The sequence below is a fragment of the Macrobrachium nipponense genome, chromosome 29, assembly GCF_015104395.2.
Source record: "Macrobrachium nipponense isolate FS-2020 chromosome 29, ASM1510439v2, whole genome shotgun sequence".
Taxonomy (NCBI): domain Eukaryota; kingdom Metazoa; phylum Arthropoda; class Malacostraca; order Decapoda; family Palaemonidae; genus Macrobrachium; species Macrobrachium nipponense.
In genome coordinates, this window is record NC_061092.1 from 2,260,917 (window position 1) to 2,283,029 (window position 22,113).

The 22,113-nt window shown below is 35.2% G+C and overlaps 1 protein-coding gene across 1 annotated transcript in view; it reads left to right on the forward strand.

The window, feature by feature from the left end:
* LOC135206037 (polypeptide N-acetylgalactosaminyltransferase 5-like) overlaps positions 1 to 22,113 on the forward strand; it is a gene marked incomplete in the record, with an annotated part of 590,860 nt that overhangs the window by 554,563 nt on the left and 14,184 nt on the right. The window contains 6 exon segments of the mRNA XM_064237212.1: positions 2,660 to 2,770; positions 3,500 to 3,677; positions 6,753 to 6,933; positions 8,417 to 8,556; positions 10,021 to 10,110; positions 10,952 to 11,086. Coding sequence (XP_064093282.1) covers positions 2,660 to 2,770; positions 3,500 to 3,677; positions 6,753 to 6,933; positions 8,417 to 8,556; positions 10,021 to 10,110; positions 10,952 to 11,086 — 835 coding nt within the window.

Sequence of the window (22,113 nt, forward strand, 5' to 3'; positions counted from 1 at the left end):
TGAACGAGGGTTAATTTATGTTAAAGAAATAATAGTTTATAATGCGAGTATTTCAGACCATAATGTCATAGAATTAACAGTCATTCCAAAAGCAAGTGAAAACAGAGATAAGCAAGAAATGAAAAGTGGGAAGGATATGGAAAATACAACTTCTACAGTAAAAATATAAAATGGTCAGCAAATAAATGAAGAATTAAACAAAGATTGGGATAACATTTTCGTAAGCGATGACATAAGGGTAAAATACGGAGATATTATATAAAAAATATTAGAGAAAATAGTGGATAAACTATATACCGAAGAAGAAAAGTAAACATCATTCATGCATACCAAGAGACAGAAGGATCTTGTTCCAGAAAATCAGAAAGTGGAAAAAAGGTCTTGCAAAAGAAAAAAATGCATGGAAAGTTATAGAACTAAAAAGTAAGATAGAAAATGCAGAACAAAAGATTATACAATCAAAAGAAAATGAAAAACGGGAATTGGAAGAAAAAACCCTATTAAATATCAAAGCCAAACCCCCAAACTCTTATACCCATATGCGAAGAAGATGAATAAAAGAAGAATAGAAATAGTAGGCCCTCTGAGAATTGAAGGAGATTAACGAATGAAAAAAAGGAAATTTGCAACATTACTGGCAGAACGATATAAGAGAGAATTCACCCCTAGAATAGATAATGAAGATAATGATATAGAAGTAAGGGACGAAAATAGTGAATATTTAGCTGACATAGAAATTAATGAAGCTGATATTGTGCAGGCAATTAATGAAATTAAAAATGGAGCTGCTGCAGGGCCTGATGGAATCCCTGCTATTTTGTTAAAGAAAGTAGTTCATTCTATCGCAAAGCCACTTGCAATATTATTAAGACAAAGTGTAGATACAGGCAAGATTTATGATGAGCACAAATTAGCATATATCACCCTACTTTCAAAAGTGGATCAAGACTTGAGGCAAGTAATTATAGGCCTGTGGAGTCTAACATCACATATTATGAAAGTCTATGAAAGGGTAATGAAGAAAAATATTATGAAACATTTAATAAAAAATAATTTGTTTAATATAGGACAACACGGTTCGTACCCGGAAAAAGTACACAAACCCAACTGTTAGTCCACCGTGAGAACATATTCAAAAATATGAAAAGCGAAAATGGAAACAGATGTGGTTTATCTAGACTTTGCAAAAGCTTTTGACAAAGTAGACCATAATATATTAGCAAAGAAAATTAGAAAACACAATATCGTAGATAAAATAGGAAGATGGTTAAAAGAATTTTTACACAACAGAAAACAGATAGTTATTGCAAACTTGATGAGAAATCGGATGAAAACCAAGGTAATATCCGGTGTGCCACAGGTACGGTGTTAGCTGCAATACTGTTTGTTATTATGATTGAAGACATAGACAGTAAGTTAAGGATTCGGTAGTGAGTAGTTTGCGCTGATGACACAAGAATAAGTAGAGAAATTACTTGTGATGAAGATAGGAACGCTCTACAAAGAGACCTTAACAAAGTATATGATTGGGCAGAGGAAAATAGGATGGTATTTAACTCTGATAAATTTGAATCAATAAATTATGGAGACAGAGAAGGAAAGCTATATGCATATAGGGGACCTAATAATGAGACAATCACAAATAAGGAAGCAGTTAAAGACCTTGGTGTGATGATGAATAGGAACATTGTTATGCAATGATCAAATAGCAATTCTTTTGGCAAAATGTAAAGCAAAAATGGGTGGAATGTTGTTACGGGCACTTCAAAACAAGAAAAGCCTGAAAACACATGATTATGCTTTATAAAACATATGTTCGTAGTCCACTTGAATATTGCAATATGATATGGTACCACACTATCAAAAGGATATTGCACAAATAGAGAGTGTACAAAGGTCCTTTACAGCTAGAATAGAAGAAGTTAAGGACCTTGAATACTGGGAAAGACTACAATCAATTAAATTATATAGTCTAGAAAGGAGAAGAGAAACGCTACATGATAATTCAGGCATGAAACAGATAGAAGGAATAACAGAAAATATCATGGAACTAAAAATATCAGAAAGAGCAAGCAGAGGTAGATTAATAGTGCCCAAAACAATACCAGGAAAAATAAGGAAAGGCACCAAGGACATTAATCCACTACGAACACCAGCATCGATAATGCAGCGTCTATTCAATGCGTTGCCAGCTCATCTGAGGAATATATCAGGAGTGAGCGTAGATGTGTTTAAGAATAAGCTCGACAAATATCTAAACTGCATCCCAGACCATCCAAGATTGGAAGATGCAAAATATACCGGAAGATGTACTAGCAACTCTCTGGTAGACATTAGAGGTGCCTCACACTGAGGGACCTGGGGCAACCCGAACGAACTGTAAGGTCTGTAAGGTCTCTCTCTCTCTCGTTAATTCAGTACCGTTTTATTTTTTATGTTTGTCTCGTTTGTCGAGTGATTAAACTACTTGAAAATAAAGGACTATAATGTTTTTAACCATTCATATGTTTTAAGGTATTTGAAATCCTGGTCTTACTCTTAAAGAATTTTTCGTTCAGCTATGTAAAAATGCATTTTGAGGTCCATTTAAAACATCTTTATTTTGACTCATGGCTGCTAAATTGAAATTTTGATCCCTTATTCTTTTTTTTTTTTTCAGAACTCGCGTGGTATGCCCTATTATTGATGTCATATCGGATGAGACCTTTGAATATGTAACGGCTTCTGACATGACCTGGGGCGGTTTTAACTGGAAATTAAACTTCAGATGGTAAGACTTTTATCTGTAGTGATTTGGTGATTTTTAAAACAAGGTTAGTACTAGTATATATCACAGAAGTACAAAAAACAGAACATTATTATTACATTGTTAGTTTGGTTTGATGAGAACAAACAACCTACTAAGTCAAGATTGTAGTATATAGGTATCACAGAAGTACAAAATATGGAATATTTCACTGTATTCTTAGTTTGGTTTGAAGAGGACAAATGGTCTTTTAAGCCAAGATTAGTAGTATATATCAAAGAAGTACAAAGTATAGAATATTTCACTGTGTGTGTTGTTAGTCTGGTCTTAAGAGGACAAATGGCATTTCAAGATCTAAATTTTAAATCCACTGAACACTAATAGTAGGGCAGCGGTTTTAGCCTTGTTCCATTACAAGAGTGCTCACAACCATTGCCCTTTCCCTCAGTGAAGGTCATGTCTCCTGAGACTGTTCCCCAGAGGTGCATTTAGGTTAGGTATAGTTCCTTTCTTTCTACAATGCTATATTCAGATAATTTATTGCTTAACATCTAGACTTCAGAGCCATTGACCTGGAGAAAATTAAAGGATTGCTCTCAACCAGTGCCCTTCTCTCAGTGAAGATCTTGTCTCTCTGAAAGTGCTCCCCTGAAATGTATTTAGGCATAATTTCCTTCTTCCTACAACAGTAGTAGTATTACGATAATGTATTATTTAAAAATAAGATTCACTAATTGACTATGTCCTCATCAGGTATCGGGTTCCTCAAAGAGAAATGGAGAGACGCGGTGGTGACAGAACACAACCTCTCAGGACTCCAACCATGGCTGGTGGATTATTTGCCATCGATAAGGATTATTTTGAGAAAATTGGTCGATATGACGAAGGCATGGATATCTGGGGTGGAGAGAATTTGGAAATGTCATTCAGGGTAAGATATTACAATATTAAAGTTTTTCCATCTTGGTACAGGGTACAATAGATATTGTAACTCCACAAATGTAGCTGGATATTATAAGAGGTCACATAGGGTCTAAATGTCTAAATTGTTATTCTCTACTTAACATGGGGTGAAAAGTAATGTGTGTGAAATAGAAGTTTGGTAAGTATAGATTATGCTGTAAGGTGTAACATACTTCTTCAAAGTTATGTTAAGAGGACATATTGCTAATTGCTATGATGATAAAGCCAGGTACATTATTGGTGGTGTTATACATTTTGATGTAATTTTTTTGTTCCAGCTTATCAACATCCAGTTGATTGTGAGCAGTCTTACTATCTCTACTTTTTTGCAGAAATCAAAGAATATTCCCTGATGCTGGTTCATCTGTGAGATGACATAAAGTGCAGTGCAGTTTAAATCAAGTGTTCTAGTTCAGTCATCTACTATTTTAAATGTTTACACTCTTCTATGTTTTCCATTGAAATTTCCCTTTTTTTTGTATGTCATCTCTTTGTAAAAATTCAGGAAGGCCATTGTTTGGGAAATGGAGTGCAGGATGAATATCATATGATTGAAGGGCAATTATTGCTATGTATTTGGTTTTATGGAAGTTGATCCATTATTGAAAATGTTGTATCTTTGAGCACTGAATCATTACTTGAAGAAATTGCTGGACATGCAGAGAGCCAGTGAGGCATTGAATTATGATGTCTACCATGTACGTTCTGTATTATGACCAAGCTTTAAAAATGGTCCCAAGACCTCCTGTGAACTGCATCAATAAGAGAATGCCTATGAATTGCAATATTTCCCAAAAACAGCAGTTTACTTGTAGGAGGAAGTGTAGTTGTAGATAAATTGATTAAAAAGTAGAGGGAAATCTGAATTACTCTCAGAACTTGAACTTCCAAAACTGGTAAAGATTAAGAGACATTAAAATGCAGTCCTAGCCAATAAATCTTGAGGTAGTTGCTTATCCTGTACTACATGGTTAGGTGTAAAACAGGTTCTTTCCCCTCTTGCATCTTGCACACCTGCCTGAATTCCCATCTTATCTACGTAGGTCTTTAACTGTGTTCTTTCTCTGTTTCATTATTATTATTATCATTGTCTTTTATCGAGACTTTCTAGAAGTTGCAGTACTTTTCTTTCAGCATTTTCCTAAAACCACTGAATTATAGATGACTGGAAGTAGGACACTTGGTTATATTGTCAGCTATAATGTACATCTATTAACTCATGTATAGTATCATATTAGGTGAAAAGGATGCTTCAGTAATTAATAAGGCTTACTTAGAATGTTAATGCAGTGTGTATAACAGCATAGGAAGAGTAATTACATTATTTTTCTTTGTATTTTATATACTTTTTCATCCTAATTTACTCATATCAGCAGATAAGCCACATTCTTATATAATATATATATAGTAAACGGTATAACAGTTGAAAAGTTTCACTGTATAACAAGTACTTATTGATATGTGAATATCAGGCTTTTCCTTCTCCTCTCTTAAGTTTTCCATTCTGTAATTATGGGCCTCCTTGTTTTCTGTATGGGTGATATCAGAAACTAACAGATTATTTAGACCTATCTCAAATGGGCTAGTTGCAATAATTGTACGCTGACCTGAGTGCTATTCAGATTTGGCAGTGCGGGGGCACCCTTGAGATCATCCCCTGCTCTCACGTGGGCCATGTGTTCCGCGACAAGTCTCCTTACTCCTTCCCTGGAGGGGTTGTCAACGTGGTCATGAAGAACTCGGCCCGAGTGGCTGAGGTTTGGATGGACGAATGGAGAGACTTTTTCTTTGAAATGAATCCAGGTACCCTCCACCATCTCTCCCTTCCCCAAATGACCCCCTGTTATTGACTTCAAACACCTCTTCCTCCTCCTTACTCATCCTTTGATATGCCCATCACCCTCTCTCTCTCTCCATCCTAACTGCTTTTGCATTGAATATGTACTCCTGTGTATGTCTTCAATTGGTGCCAACGCAAGTCAGGCACTAACTGCTAATGGAGTGTCTGTGAAGACTTACACTGCAATGAAGAGAGAGAAAAAAAACCCTACTAACAAATTCTTTCAGGATTGAGTTGCAAGGCAATGCCTATCATCCATTCCTCATGGCAGTAAAGCCCTTACCTAGCAGATACATAATGAAGACTGTCAAGCCTCCAACCAGCCTGTGACAGTTAAAACTGTCATTTTGCTTCACATAGGATTTTAACTTTGTATTGTCTCTGTTTTCATCACTCCATTTGAAGGTTTTAGAATACAATTTGTAAGTTTCATGTTTAATGCATCACATTTCATTAAGTTTACCATATTGTGAATTTGTATTGTATGAGATGAGTGAAAGAAATGACAAACCTTGGACTTATGAAAGCAGACATAAATACACTAATGTACAATGCAATAACAGGTAATTGACAAAAGAGTATTTTACATTATTTTGGAGTATAGTATTGTATTTAGTAAGTACACTGATTCCAGGTGATTTGCAGTACATCTCAGTGATGTTGCATGACATGCAATTTCAACCCTTACTTTACTCTGAAATAATGCATCATCTTACTAACTTTATTAACAGTACATAGCATATGAACTAAAGCTTTCTCTACTAACTAGAACTTGTTGCAGATATATATCGTGGTGGGCATTGGTAGAAATCATTCAACTGGCTATTACTGAGAATATGAAAAGATTGTTATTATTAATGAAAACCTGACATATGATGATTCTTGCACTGTAAATATACTGTACCACATTTTGTTCTACTTAGATTTTATTGAAATATAAGAAACCCCTTTAGCAATAGCCAGACTTGTGGTACTAAGCATATGTCTATATCTGTACAGCACATGTGCTGGTGCTTAAAGGAACTATGAACTTGCTTGAAAGGTGGTGGACTTGTATGTGTGCTTTAGCCACAGCCTGGGTTCCTCAGGGTACATTTTAAGTAAATTAAACTTACCATTGGTGGGCTAGAATCATTCACATTGTAGTAGTACTGCCCCCACCGGCACGGCTTTGCTCATGTGTGGCTGAATCACCCTCTGCAGGTGTGGATGTGTGGGGGTACGTTAGAGATCGCCACTTGCTCCCACGTGGGTCATGTGTTCCGCAAGTCCACCCCCTACACGTTTCCAGGGGGCACATCCAAAATTGTTAACAAAAACAACGCGCGTCTCGCCGAGGTGTGGTTGGACGACTGGAAAGAATTCTATTACAGCATTAACCCAGGTCAGGCTGCACGTTTGCCTTTCATCCTGACCAAACTGCACTCACACTATCATACTACATACATATATACATTCATACATAAATATCTCAAATTATATCTGTCACTGTTGCTGTTAACATTTATGCATTTAATCTTCACCACACTTTTACATCTCAGCTTGTTTTTACACTGCTTTTTACCATACAACACTTGTATTCCTTCCTCAGAGGGTAATTTAGATTAGCCTTGATACCCTTCAAAGATAAGAGTTCATCATTCATGATAACAAAAAAATCTGACAGCTAACCATGGGTGCAGACCACAATAAACTGACTGAACAGAAATATAGATCTGTGTGTGTTTTAGGTTGATGTTATGGAATAAATGAATCTTTGAATAACAATGAGAATCATTTTGATTAATTTGGAAATAGTATACTTTGCATAGTAGTTTAAAAGATGATAGTATTTGTGGCATGTTGTTTTGTGTGTGTGTAAGGTAGATATCTTTACTAGTTATGCATTCTAAGCCTCCCTATTAGTTTTGAATGATTGCAACAAAAGAAAAAGAAAAATAGTTTGGTAGGGTTTTCCTAGTTTCCATAGACAGGACCTTGTAAGTTTCATTGATACATGTGTATGAATGAAAAGTTAGTTGTGTTGTTTTGAAAGGATATTTGTTTTCTAATTATTTTCTTGTGTATGTAGTCTTTCTTTTTGGCAATAGTTTTTCAGTGTTTGGGGTTAGAAACTAATCAGTACAAAAATTAACTTTTCAATTTTTATAGACAAATAATTAAGCATGAGTGTAGAGCACAGATGAATGCTATGGTGATGGACACGCACATAAAAGCAGTGTGTAGAACTTTAGAACTTGCCTGCAAGATTGTAGTGAACGGCAGTAGCGTTATGTAGAAATTTTTAGATGACATTTGAAATGCGGTGTTGTTTTAGCAGAAGCAGTTTTGCACCTAGCACATAGTGTTGCTATTAGCTCCTTATATTGCTATTTTGATTGCCACAATAGGATTATATGTTGGAACCTGGATCTTGCCAGTATGCTGTATTTGTAGACTGCATTCATCAAGTTTTGTTGCAGCCATAAAGTTAGTGGTAATTACCCAACAATGTCCCTATATTAACATGATATTCTTAACATGATATTCCTCTGTGAAGTGAACCTTGTTTGCATATGGCTTTATTTTTCATTTGATAGAGAAAAAACTTAAATTATTGTTTATGTCTCAGTTGTTTATGAATTTGTTTGCCTCTTATCCTGTTCCTGCCCAGTCCTATCCTTCCCTTGTATTTCCTGTTTGTTTTCGTTCAACATTTTGTTTTATTGTCACTAGTTCAGTTGTAATTGTGTTCATATATGTTTGCATGGTTTAAGCTTTTGTTTTCCTTACATTTACACAGTAAGTTTGATTAATATTTAGTCATTAAGTGAAATAGTCTTTGATTTGTGTAATGTTGGTTATTAATTTGATTCCAAACTTTGCAGGAGCAAGAAGTGTCGATTATGGTGATGTAAGTGCCAGACGAAAGTTAAGGGAGGAACTGAAATGTAAGAGTTTCAGATGGTTCCTTGAAAATATTTATCCCGAGTCTCAAATGCCATTGGACTATTATTATTTAGGGGAGGTAAGTTATCCTGCAAAAATTTTTTCCTTTGAAAACATTGTTATTGAAATGATAGAAAAGTGTATACATGTTACAAAGTGAAAATAATTGAAATTGAACTATTCCACAGTAATTTTGTAAATGCAAAACTTTTAAGATAATAGGAACGGCTTTGAGTAACAGAATAAAAAGTATCATTGAGATTGATATACTATACAAAATGTGATCTTTAGTTTCATCGGTTCAAGTTCCATTTTTACATTCAAGTAATTTGCAGTTTCAGTTCAGTGTGGTGATCAAATTTGTCACCCAAGTGGAGAAATACATATATCACCCCTAACTCCTAGATTTTCAGGTCATAGTATAGAAATCCATAAAATTTGCTGTCTCTCATCTTGAAACATGACTAACTAATTTATGAAATCTGTAGATTCGAAATGCAGAGACACAAAGCTGCTTGGATACTTTAGGTCGTAAGAGTGGAGAAAATCTTGGCACCAGCTATTGCCATGGTCTTGGTGGAAATCAGGTTGGATTAATTGATAGCTATTCATATGCACTGCATAGTCTCAGCTTAAATTTTTTTTTTTAATTTCTTGTTAGTTTGATGTAGTTAATATAGTGCAAGAGCCATACCATGTGTATGGTTTGTGTATGTATAGCAAAAGATGTAGATGGGAACTACTTGTTCTTTACGTGGGTGCTTCTTGTCACTAACACCTATGTATGTGCATGTAGATTTAGTAACTGTCCTTAGTATAGTGAAGTATATGTATGTAAAGCTTGGTCAGAGCTCGGTGCATGACAGTGTAAAGTGCATGATTATTATAGGTCTGAATGAGCATACAGATGCAGTATTGGCTTTAAAAACTTATGGCAAAGCTGTAGGCTTTTGGACTTGTGCATAGTTTAAGAATGAGCACTCTACATCAAAATCCCTATCTCGAAAAACATTGGCTAGTTGCCTTATATTGGTTTAGATTTAACATTTTTCTAATTATGATAAACTTTACTAATAATACCCATTGATTCTCACTTCACGTGGTACACTGTACATTCAGCCCCACACGCATCCCTTTGCTTGATGTCATTTGCAAGTTATCAGTTATGTAATTTTTCAAATACAGTTTTCCCTTTTAGAAATACTAAGGGATATAGTCACCCTAGTTGATGATGCAGGTCACAGAAATGTGTGTTTTTGTGTGTAACAAAGAAGGCGTAATTAATTATATATGGTTCTACTTATGACTCTGGTTGTAAAATGGGGTATAAATGCCCTAGGTGCTTATAACACCAAGAATCTCTGATAATAATTATGCCAACTGCCAGCATCCCATTTCCTGAAGGCATTTTGGCAGTAACGCTTTTGCTTGAAGATGGTTTCAGTGATCAGGATTATTTTCTACACGAACTCTCTCTTACCTACCAGTACTCATACAGAACATGATTAAGTTGATATTATTTTGGACACTGTAAACCCAACAGATCATGCTCTCAGAAGAAAAGAAATGTTTATATGCTGATGGCAGTGACCAGTTAAAATTATCAGACTGTGGACGAAGTAGCTATCATCAGGTCTGTGACAGAAAATTTGTCTTGATGGAATTCTACATGCATTATAAGTTTTATCTTTCACCTTGTGATTTTTGTTGATTTGGTAAACTAACTTTGGGTGATGGTGTTGAGGTTTTTATTTTATTTTTTACATCTGTGTTGTTAAGGTCAGTGTAACACTGAACCTTATGATGTCCTTTCCTAACAATGTGAAATTTTCTTGCGATCCTGTTGATTAAATAACTGTAAGTGTTCACACGACTCCATTATGTTTCAGCAAAGATTTATCTTCATATGGAGTATACTAGTATAGTTCTTTGTTTTACCAGATTACAGTACAGTAGTACTGACATTCTGCCAATCAGCAGCAACCTCTAGTGTTTTGTTTGCAAAGATCAGCACATTTAAACATAAATGACAGTAAATAATTCTTTGAGTGGTAGTAAATAACATTGTCTAGTATTTCCTTCCAAGTTAGCTGTGTGGTCTTGTTACATATTATTGCACTTTTGGTTGGTGTGTATGCCTGTACTTGCTTTAGGTGAAAGTCTAGCTTACTAGTACCTAATTTTGGTATGATCATTGCTTGCATGTTGTCTACAATAAAGTACTGTAATGTGGTATTTACAATGTGTTTGTGTGCATGGATCTTACTACTTATAATTTGTTAGTTCTGCATGCTCTTCAGCTTTTTATACAAGTTGTATTTTGCTCTGAATTTTCCATTTTTTTGCTTTTCATGAATATACAGTTCATAGTTGATTTCTGCATATTTTTGAAATATAAAAGTGATACACTGTAGTATATTGGTAAAATATGTAAATGCTTGATCAGATTTTTCTCATCTTTGTTTTATTTGCAGGTATTTGCTTACACAAAACGACAGCAGATTATGTCGGACGATAATTGTTTGGATGCATCTAACCCAAGTGGTCCAGTAAAACTTGTTCGTTGTCACGGCATGGGTGGCAATCAGATGTGGACGTACAATGACCAGGTTAGTTGATATTTACCATTAAATTTTAAGCAAAATTTATGTTTGAGGTTTTACCAGATTTAGTTAGTGTTCATCACTTCTGACTAGTAAAGTTTATATTTCTTGGTATATGCAAACATTCCTGTATGAATATAGACTTTTGTAATTGCTTACATATTGGTTGTGCAAATGAATGCCAAGTCATAGTACAGTATCCATTGATAACATATTGCATTGTTTTCTGGTGATGTCATCCTTGCCCACAAGCACAATTCTTTGGTTCTTGTTTGCTCTGGGGTAAGAAATGATTTCAACTAGCTTGGATCATCATTTGCAACCATGTTAATTTTCCACATTTTGGTGGTTTAGATGAGTTAAGTTAGTAGACTATTAATGAGGTCTGTCCCATATTGTAGTCCTGTATCATAAGACAGTTTCCAGAGTTTACACATACCTCTTGTCATTGAGGTGATCACTTTTAGAATTACCCAAAACTAGGGCCACTGCTGAAAATCTAACATTTTGGACACATTTGTTGGTCTTTGAGTAAACAGGAATAGCTGGAAAACAAATTTTGGATTGCAGTTTTATTATATTGTCAATGCAGTGAAACAACAGAGCTGATCCTCTTTTTGTGTATGTTAAATTCACAATTCATGAATGTCCTCATGATGAACTTGTGGCAACATCTGTTTCTTCTTAACCCACCTCAAAAGGCCATGTACAGCTTAATTGGTGCAATGTTTCATCTCCATCTGTGGTGCATCTCATCTTTCATGCAGACCTGACTGAAAATAGAAGAGAAAACTGTATAAACAAGAGGTTGATGATAATCTTGTTACTGAACTGTAAGTGAAAAAAGATCATCCTTCTGGAGTAAAAGAGTTGAAGTCTAAAGAGTACATAGTGAATGTTTGTCGAGTCTATTTAAGGCATACGTTGTTAGTGTTCAATCAGGATTTGCTTATCTTGGATAATTTGCAACAACCGAAATCTGATGACCAGTGTTATATTTATTACCACATACTGCCGTCAAATATGTTTATGCTAGCTAACACTGTGGTTTTGAGGCTTAGTGGTACATCATTACAAACAGATCCATTCTGGTACCATGTCTAATCCTGCTGCCAGACTTTGCTCTCAATTGCTGTATTATACAGCATTAGATTACATATGCTGCTTCTGTTGTCTTTGACTTCAGGCTGCTGCTGTTCTTGAGTTTTTCAGCATTTGAATCTCAATTTTGTTCAGTTGAAACAAGATCTGTAGGATTATTTGCTGCAATATTTTTTATTAACAGCATCTATAGTGTGATTTGAAGTTAATGATTTTCAGGTGTTCCTAATGCTTTGCTGTTGCTATGGTGTTTATTCCAAATCAGTAACTGTGGCTACTCCATGGTATTTCAGTGCTGTGGTTAATGATTTTCAGGTGTTCCCAATTCTTTGCTGTTGCTTTGGTGTTTATTCCAAATCAGTAACTGTGGCTGATCCATGCTATTCCAGTGCTGTGGATTGCTGGGTATCTGTGGGAATTGCTGAAATACCCAGCACTTGACTCCAAGCTATCTTGATGCATACCTCCAAGGCTTGACCTCATGTTGTTTACAAGTAATTAAATGTTTGCTCATGAATCTTACCTGCCAGATATATATATAGCTTGTATTCTCCGAAGTCCGACAGAATTTCAAAAACTCCCGGCACACGCAGTGTCGGCAGGTGGTAGTACCCATTCCCGCCGCTGGGAGGCGGGCGTAAGGAACCATTCCCATTTTCTGTCAGATATTTTTCTGTCACCGGTGCAGACAACAAGTGTTTTCTGCACCTCCGTCATTGGATTTTGGAACTCTTTTGGTCACTTGAGTATCCCGATTGATTTTTGGTTATTTGATTAGGATCGGTGGTTAGGCATACGCTAATTGTGGATTGTTTTTATTTTGGCTTGATTTTTCCTTAAACTTACGATGTCTGGATCTAGGTAGTTCGACTAGGCCAGAGTATGTTGTGTGGAAGAATGCAAGGTTAGGCTACCGAAAACTTCGGTAGACCCTCATACAGTGTGCGCGAATTGTAGGAAACATGTTTGTGTGTTTGATGAGCGCTGCAACGAGTGTGAAAATATGTCTGATTCTGCGTGGAAGGCTTATGAATCATAGGTACGTAAACTAGAACGTGATAGTGTAAGGAGGTCTTCCTCCAGGCGTGTAACACAAGTTACCCGTCCAGTAGAATTTATCCCTCCAAAGACCTGTGATGCCTTCGGGCCCTACGATAGTGTCTTTGGAGGGTAATACCCTATCTGTGATTCTTAAATCTTTGCGTAGCCTGGAATCATGTTTGCATTGGAAAGTTATAGTAGTGTAGTGAAGTATAGTGATATGCCATGAGTGTTCATTCTATCGCGTAAGCGTATAATTTCTCATTGACAAAAACACTACCGCGTGATGGCTCTCCCTACCTCGGTGAGGCAGAATGTAGTAGGGAGGTAGCTGTCCAAGTGTCTAAAATACTCTACGTTTGTTCATAAAACTTACCAGTCAGATATATGTATATATATATCTGCCGGGTAAAGGTGAACAAGCGATGTTGTATCATAGTAATATTATTTTTGCCCTTACGTCATATTACTATCACACGGTTGTATGGTTCAAGTTTATACTCATACCATAGTTACTCCTACGGAGGACAACGAGAGTACGATTATTCTTATTACATTTAATCGGTTCTCCCTGCAACTATTCAGGGGTTGCCGGTTTCCCTATTTTTAAACATTTAAGGTATTGTTATGACAATACCAGTTAGCCTTTTATATTAGCAAATTCAGTTTTCGCTTAAATATACCAGTTTGATGGATTTGGTTTCTGCTCTATAATGATAGTAAACCTATTCATTCGTAGAATGGTGTAGGTGGCAACTCAGGCAGAGCAGTGCGAGAACGACGAACGTTCTCTGAGTCTGCTGTCACTAATGCGTAATGCCAGTGCTCAGTTCCATCTGATTGTCTGCCATGCGCATTAGGTTACGTTCTCTCTCTCTCCTGCGGGATTGACGGACTAACCGTATTTCTACCCTACAATCACGGCCTTAGCCTCGGGTTGAGGGGAATTCTAGCATACATGGCTGAACATCTTCACTTTGCGAGAATTTTTTCATAAAAAATAAATAAATAAATAAATTATATATATATGTGTATGTAGTATATGTATATATGTGTGTGTGTATATATATATATATATATATATATATATATATATATATATATATATATATATATATATGTGTATATGTGTATATGTGTATATGTGTAATATGTGTATATGTGTATATGTATAATATATGTATATGTGTATATGTGTAATATGTGTATATGTGTATATGTGTAATATGTGTATATGTGTATATGTATAATATATGTATATGTATATATGTATATGTATATATGTATATGTATATATGTATATATGTATATATGTGTATATTTAGGGCTAGTGCCTTGTATGATAAGGCGCCCTATGAGGTAATGTTAGACTAGCGATAATCTATACGCTAAGTCGGTTGGTATTGCACTTCCATCTTCAATGGAGTGTCTGGGGTTTTGTAGATACACTACGTGTGGGTTATCTTTACGACGATGTGTTAAACCTCATGGTTCGGTGAGGTTCTTGTAGAAAACACAAGGTATAAAAATAGTATATTCTTCCGAAGTTTTACATGATGAAGATCAGTATGATCGTACAAGTCTTCTATGACGATAGCTTGATCGCTTCTGCCAATGAGGATGGCTAATCCTATTCCTCTACATGATAAAGCTTAGGTAAAGAGGTACAGGTCTTCTAATGACGATAGCTAACTCTGTTCTGCTTGTCTACCATCTCTGTTACAAGTTATGAAGGAACAGACAGTAGTTCGAACATATGAAACATACTATCATATAACATAGTTTCATACGAACACACAATCGAATGAGACACGCTACAGATCACGTAGGCCGTTTGAATAATAGGTCGGGGTAGTTGTCTCAAGCAGAGCTTGGACTAAGTTTATAAACAATTGAATGACTACAGGTGACGGCATGTTATCTTAGCCTACATACTTATTGTATACGTCATCTTTAGCGTCTCTAGTCTGATCACATTCCTGCAAGCAATCTGGTTGACCTCTTTAGTTTTTAGACTTTTATATATATGGACTAACATTCCATATTTTTATTATGTAAACACTTACATTAGCTCGGTCAGCTACCAAACCAAACCCACTGAATATTACTCAAACTTAACTTGCATTTGACTTATAGGGAGTGTGATACAGACACTATGTGAATATATATATATATAAGTAAATAAATATTCATTGTGTACATGAATTGATTCAAGTAATAAAATATAAACAATGATATTGGTAAATAATAGTGATCACATGATATATATAATGATACAGTTTTTCACTTCATCTCTTTAAGATACTTATGCTACAGAAAATACTAATGTACTCTGATAATTGCATAGAATGAAGATTAACATGATAAAAATCATATTTTAACTGATAAAAATATCATATATGAATTGATAAAATTATTAATGTTTATGCTGATTGATTCGTTGATTTCTGATTCATTAATCAATATACTAACTCATATATAACTGCAGATATTGGGAAGATAAAAGGTAACAGATTGATTATAGGCTACCTGATTTGTTTATACATTGGTATATGGATTCATATAATTATGATTAATATATGTGCACTTTAAATAGATTCCTATGCGTACACGCAAAGATATATTTAGATTCTGTTATTTTATGATCATTTATAATAGAGATTCCTATGCGTACACGCAAAGATATATTCGACTCTGTTATTTATGATCATTATTATATAGGATAACATGATACTTATTGTTATATATATAGGATACATGACCGAGGTTATACTACTTCACTTTTAACTAGCTTTCGAACAACTTTTCGTCCATTACACAGTTCCAGACAACCACCTTTAGCAATTGAAACGGCCTTTTTCAATGGTTAAAACAAGGGGAAAATTTGCCTGGGCGGGTCCAACGTTCTATTTTGCGCTCATACTTTATTCTCTGCATCCTAAGCTACACGATTCCGTTCGCGATTGAATAGATCATAATCAATCCCAGCACGAGTCCTTCGCCAGCAAAGTAGAGTTGAATATCCTTCGGGTCGTAATTGTCGGAAGTATGTCCCTTTTGTAGTCGAATTCCGACAACCGCTGGAGCGTTCCGCATTAAAACGAGATTAACGACGAGATACGGTGTCGGTCGAAGAAGTCCATGAAATTCCTTTCACATTGTAGGCGGTTGTTACTTGACTGTAGTCGTCCGCTGCGACGAACGATTTTTTGAAGTTGCGATGTGAAACTCTCGTACTGCAGGATACTGTAACCAGGTTCCATTAATCAGCCTGCAAGTGAAATTATACTTGTCACAAGGGCAAAGTAAATTCAGACGACATCCAAAATACAGGGGAGGGAAGAGAGCCATTTAGACATACGTAACCCACATGAATTCGCTGATATTTTGGAATTCAAAAGAATCCGCTGTACAAACTTTTTTATCCATGGCATTAACAATGAGTGAACCTATCCAGGTCTATGATGACTTGTAAAAATATCCATAATTATAAAAAATAAATAGATATCAATACGAATCTCAAAGAAAATTCGATATTACTGGTAGTAAGTTACTAGACAAAGAAGTGGAAATGGAGCTATTTGTAAGATTGCCAGGCAGCATAAGAGTCAAGAGAATATTAATCATGATTCTATGTGCCCTAACAAAAGTTTCATATTCAATTTTCTCGTGCGCATCCTCTGAGGTTAATTTTTTTTTTTAAAAACTTTATTAATAGGTAGGAGATGCAACGAAAAAAAAAAACCCACTATGTAACTAGTTTCTAATCACTTTGGGTTTTTCAAGAAAAATGTGACATTTCCCATGAATGTTTTACTTGATTGTAATAGGCTAATGTTGCAAGTAAATATCCATATCCATATCGTGATACTTCTAAATGTCTATGAGGTTCAGAAAAGATTAATTCATTTTGATGTTATAGAAACTCTATTTCCTTATTTTGTTTATTAATTTTAAAATGATTACAAGTTGCATTGCGCATACCGATAGACACCTGTACCTAATGTCTGCCTTGCCCATGAGAAGTTTGGGCTAAGCATTCCTTTCTCCAGTCAATCTGCTTTTGCAAGCGCGAGATGAAGCCTGTGTAAGCAGATTATTGAGGGTAAAAGGAACAAATGCTGATACGGCAATGATGACGTCGTCACTTGGCAGGAGATTGCTCTCAGCCAGCTAAGAGTTACGTTACTTGCTGTAAGAGATACGACTTTAGTATTTTCAAATGATATTTTAGTGTTTTATTCTCCACCCGCATGAGAAGAATGTCTGAAAAAAAAAAAACAACAGTACCAAAATTGAACAATATATTAGTTTCATGTTGGCATTATGTTAAATAAATATTCCTTATTCAAACTATATGAAAAAGGTTTCCATACAAATTCTATATATATTATTAGCCCTGTATAAGATTCATATAGGATTATTCCATAGATAACATTTTCACTTCTAGACTTCCAGACTTTAAAATCTCTTTTATTTTATTTTATTTATTTTATTTATTATTAGTTTATTTATTTATTTATTTATTTAATTTTTTTTTTTTCATTGACTACGAATATAAATCACCTGGACAGACAATATGTCAGTAGGTTTTGGATATGTAATGAACTTTTAGCTTATTTGTCATTACTAAAGCGTTAAGTTAGAGTTCAAATCTTTACGCATATATAATTTGGTATATTAATGGTTACGTTTTGCTTATGATTTTATCGTGATTCCTTTTTTATTATAATTTGTAACCCTTCCGACTTCTTACGGAGTGTATTATATTGACTCCACTTGTATCCATATTTATCTTATTTTTTTAATTTTTTTTATTTATTTATATATATATATATGGTTTGATAAATTAATGGTTGGCTTGAATATGTGGAAAAGTGTTCTAGCGGCGTACCGTATAAGGCCTATTTGCGGCATCAATTAATAGATACAAGATATAACTGATAAAGGTATATAAAACCGCGAGAACCGCTATAATCCAGTTTGGATCCAATATCACGAGTTGTAACTCGTAAGACATTGACACTTCCTATTTAATTATCCGTTATTCTACCAAACCGATTGACTCTGGGTGATCAAATATATTATTGGTTTTCTTAATGGAAAGGAATTCACACCACGTGTTAAGGAGATTATTATTGATTTACACCACCCGAGTCACAGATTATTATGTGTTGAATTCCATATTTACTGATTTACACTCATAAATATTCGTAACGCACTCAATTGCGGGTGTGTGTTTTTTGTTTTTAGTGCTATTAATTCTATATAACGTGTCAAGGAACTATTAACACTAAGAGTGTTTATTCCCTCTGTCAGACTCGTAACTCTGTTAATAATTCTAAGTATATTCTTTCAAGGATTGATTTGGCACAGGATAGGCCCCCTAAACTTAAACGACAGGTGTCTTAGTGTGTCCCTTGTTTTCATGACACGTGTTACAATCAGTTATGTGCTTTTATATCTGTAAGCATTGTAGGCCAGTAAAATAGTGATTTGGCTTTCTGTAACATAGTAGGGAACCCTGGATGACGGAATGCAACCAGTTTATGACGATTGGTATGAAAGAGATTATTACTAATACCTGGTCGTTAGTCATCTGCTGTGTTCTTCGGGTTTACCTCGTCACAGACCTACATATAATATTACATTTGATTACATTATTCTGATACACATACTTTAAATATACTTTTGCTTTAGGGTTTCTGCTCGAAGTGTGTATTGTTTTTTGCTTAGCCGCTGAACCCTGTTTTTCCACCGTTTCCGAAGTGTTTATTGTTTGGGTTATGTCTGTTGACGCTTGCTTTGTTCAGTTTGTAACAGTTCTGCGCTCCGACCCAGATATTCAATGCTCGCGATCTCTTGGGTTAAGGAATTTTCTTGTTTAGATACGGTTTTAACAATAGGCACGGATGTTTCTATATCTTTTTAGTCCAATTAATGGTTCTTTGCTGTATGGTGCGGGATTGCGGGATAATGCGTCAGCTATGATATTTGCTTTCCCAGGTAGATATCTTATCTTGGCTCCAAAGACCTGAATGATCATTTGTCACCGAGTTCCTTTTGGACGTGATTAAAGCCTTTGAAAAACTCGGTAAAGACTCATGTTCAGTAAGGACTTTATCAGGATAGCCATAGTTATGAACTTAAAATGTACTAGTGGTTAAAGATACCTAGCCCTTCCTTGCCTATTACTGCATATTTACTTTCAGAGGGCTTTAGTTTACGTGAATAAAAAGCTATAGGGAAGAACTGTTTATCATATGACTGAAGTAATACCCCTCTTACCCCTTGGTCTGAGGCGTCTGTTGCAATAAAAAAAAAAATTCCTTATTTAAATCAGGGATTTTTAAGTTAGGTAAGCTGCATCATTCCGCTTTTAAGATATCGAACGCCTGTTGATGCTTTTCAGACCATAATAAATCTACGCTCTTCTTCGTAAGATCTGTTAAAGGAGCTGTCATGATTGAAGAGTTACATATTTACATACGATTGTAATACCCACTACAGCGCAAAAGTGCTGTATCCCCCTTTTACGTTAATAAGTACCGGAAAGTTATGAATAGCCGACACCTTACCATGGACTACTTTTAAGACCTAGACCAGACACATAAAACCTAGATAAACATGTTCGGTTTTTTAAAAACTCACATTTAGATATTTTACTCTGAGATTATTTGTCTTTGTCTCTGTAGCACTAGCTCTACTTTAGTGAATGTACTCTAAGGTATTAGAAAAGATTACAAGATCATCCATATAGGCATGTAGGTTATCCCCTAAAAGTCTCCAAACACCATATTGTAATTGGGGCGCAACGTAAGCCGGAGGCATACGTAAAAAATTGATAATGTCCCCTGAGTGTGCTGAAAACGGAGTATGAGGTACAATCACTTAGGTAATGGTATCTGGTAAAAGCTTTTAAGTAAGTCCAAGTTGGTGAAAAAAAAACTTTATTATTCTAACCTAACAGAGATAAGATGTCGTCGGTACATCGCACTGGAAACTATCGGAAGTCGTTTCCTTGTTTAAGCGACAGAAATCTACGCAGATACGCCAAGTCCAATCTTTTATGACATGACGTTTTGAGGGAAAAATTATATGGGCTATTTGATTTCCTAATGACTCCTATTACTAACATTTTTCAACGTCGTCATTTATTTCTATTTTGAAATTTCATTGGGGTTCTACACGAAGGTACGTATATAGCTTTATGTTTGTCCTTAGACCGTATTTTGTTTTCAATGACATCCGTTTTTCTCCAGAGATCACTCGCTAGTGGAGAAACTTCCTGGTATTCAGGTAGAAGATAAAAAAAATTCTGCTGAATCACCTCTGCTTGAATGACTTTACGGATATTACTTAGATAGATTATCAGAGAGATTCATCCACGACTGGTTGGGCGTGATTAAAAACTAGCAACAATAAAAAATGCGATATTTATAACTTCCGTATCCACGATATGTATACTTTTAGGGCTTTGTTCGCGGAAATCGTTATATTTCAGAGTGTCGGGAAGGATTAAAAATTTCATTTCCCAGCAAAGTCTTTTTACACGCACTAAGACATTCGAGGGTGCATGCTTCTCGAGATTTTTGCGTGCAAAGTACGACTGCGGTTGTGGGAGAATTCTGTTGGGTCATTTGAACAATGTTACGATTTATGAGACAAATGTATAGTTCCTTTATATAAGTTATTATTTGATTAACTGTCTCATTTTTTGTTCAAACGGATTTTAATATGTTTGAAGGTTTATAGGATTTTCCTTTGATAAACACGCCTTATTTTTTTTGCAGATGTAAGATAATATTTTGTATACCCCTAGATGATCTTACAATTACACTACATACAGATCAATGTTTTTTTATAACTATAGAGGTAACTGTAAGCGCTCGCTTATCGGACTTCTCATTAGGGAAGTTCGAAATAACAAGCGTACCGAGTCCGTAAATACAAGATATTACGTGTATTAAAGAAATAAAAACAAGATATTCTAATTTTTACGGCGCGTACAGTTGGGCTTAATCCACCATATTTATTATAACTTAATGTATTAAATTAAAAAAAAACGAAAACCTGCTCTGATTACTTATACGGTCGTGTGTTTCATAGGAAAAATCCTTTTTAATTCAAAAAGATATTGGTATGAACCAACATCGCTTTGCCCCACTCTGCTAGAGTCGCTTATTGCGTGGAATTTGCTTTGCTTTGAAAACTTCGGCAGATCTGACTAACCTTGACCGCTTGACTAGGTGACACAGTAACCGAGTTTGCTTGTTTGATTCTGAAAGGCTACTGTTTCTATTTCTTTTTGTAATATTAGGATCCTTCTCTTTATTACCATCGGCAACGTATTGTGTGCTTTTAGCATTATGTTGCTGGTTCGTATAGCATGAATGACGAACTATTAGGAACTGAGCGATTACTAATTAAGACGAGTTATCTCTACTGCATTCAATCTTAACTGTTTGTACTTCATTCTTGCTAAAATTTGAAATAGTGAGGGATCCTGGTCAGCGCATTTAGCCTGATGAAAGTTTTTTACAGACATGTTATTCCTTGCAATCCAGCCATATTTTTAAAGTTAAGTTGAGTCATTGAGGTTCGATATTTTATATAAACTCAAAAAAACTCAAGGCTAAAACTGCGATCGGGACTTGCAAAGGAAGCATTTATTGTCAAGACCCGAAATAGTGTTACCTCTAATTTATATAGATTTGTACGGGTGTTCCACTTGTGTTTTGTGTCTAATCACTACGGTGCTTAACGACCCTATCCATGCATCTGTATAAATACAGACGTCCACTGCGTAAACGCATATTCACTGTTTAATATGATTTGTTACGTAAGGGATTAATAATCACCTAAAATGATAAAATTAACATAGTATATGA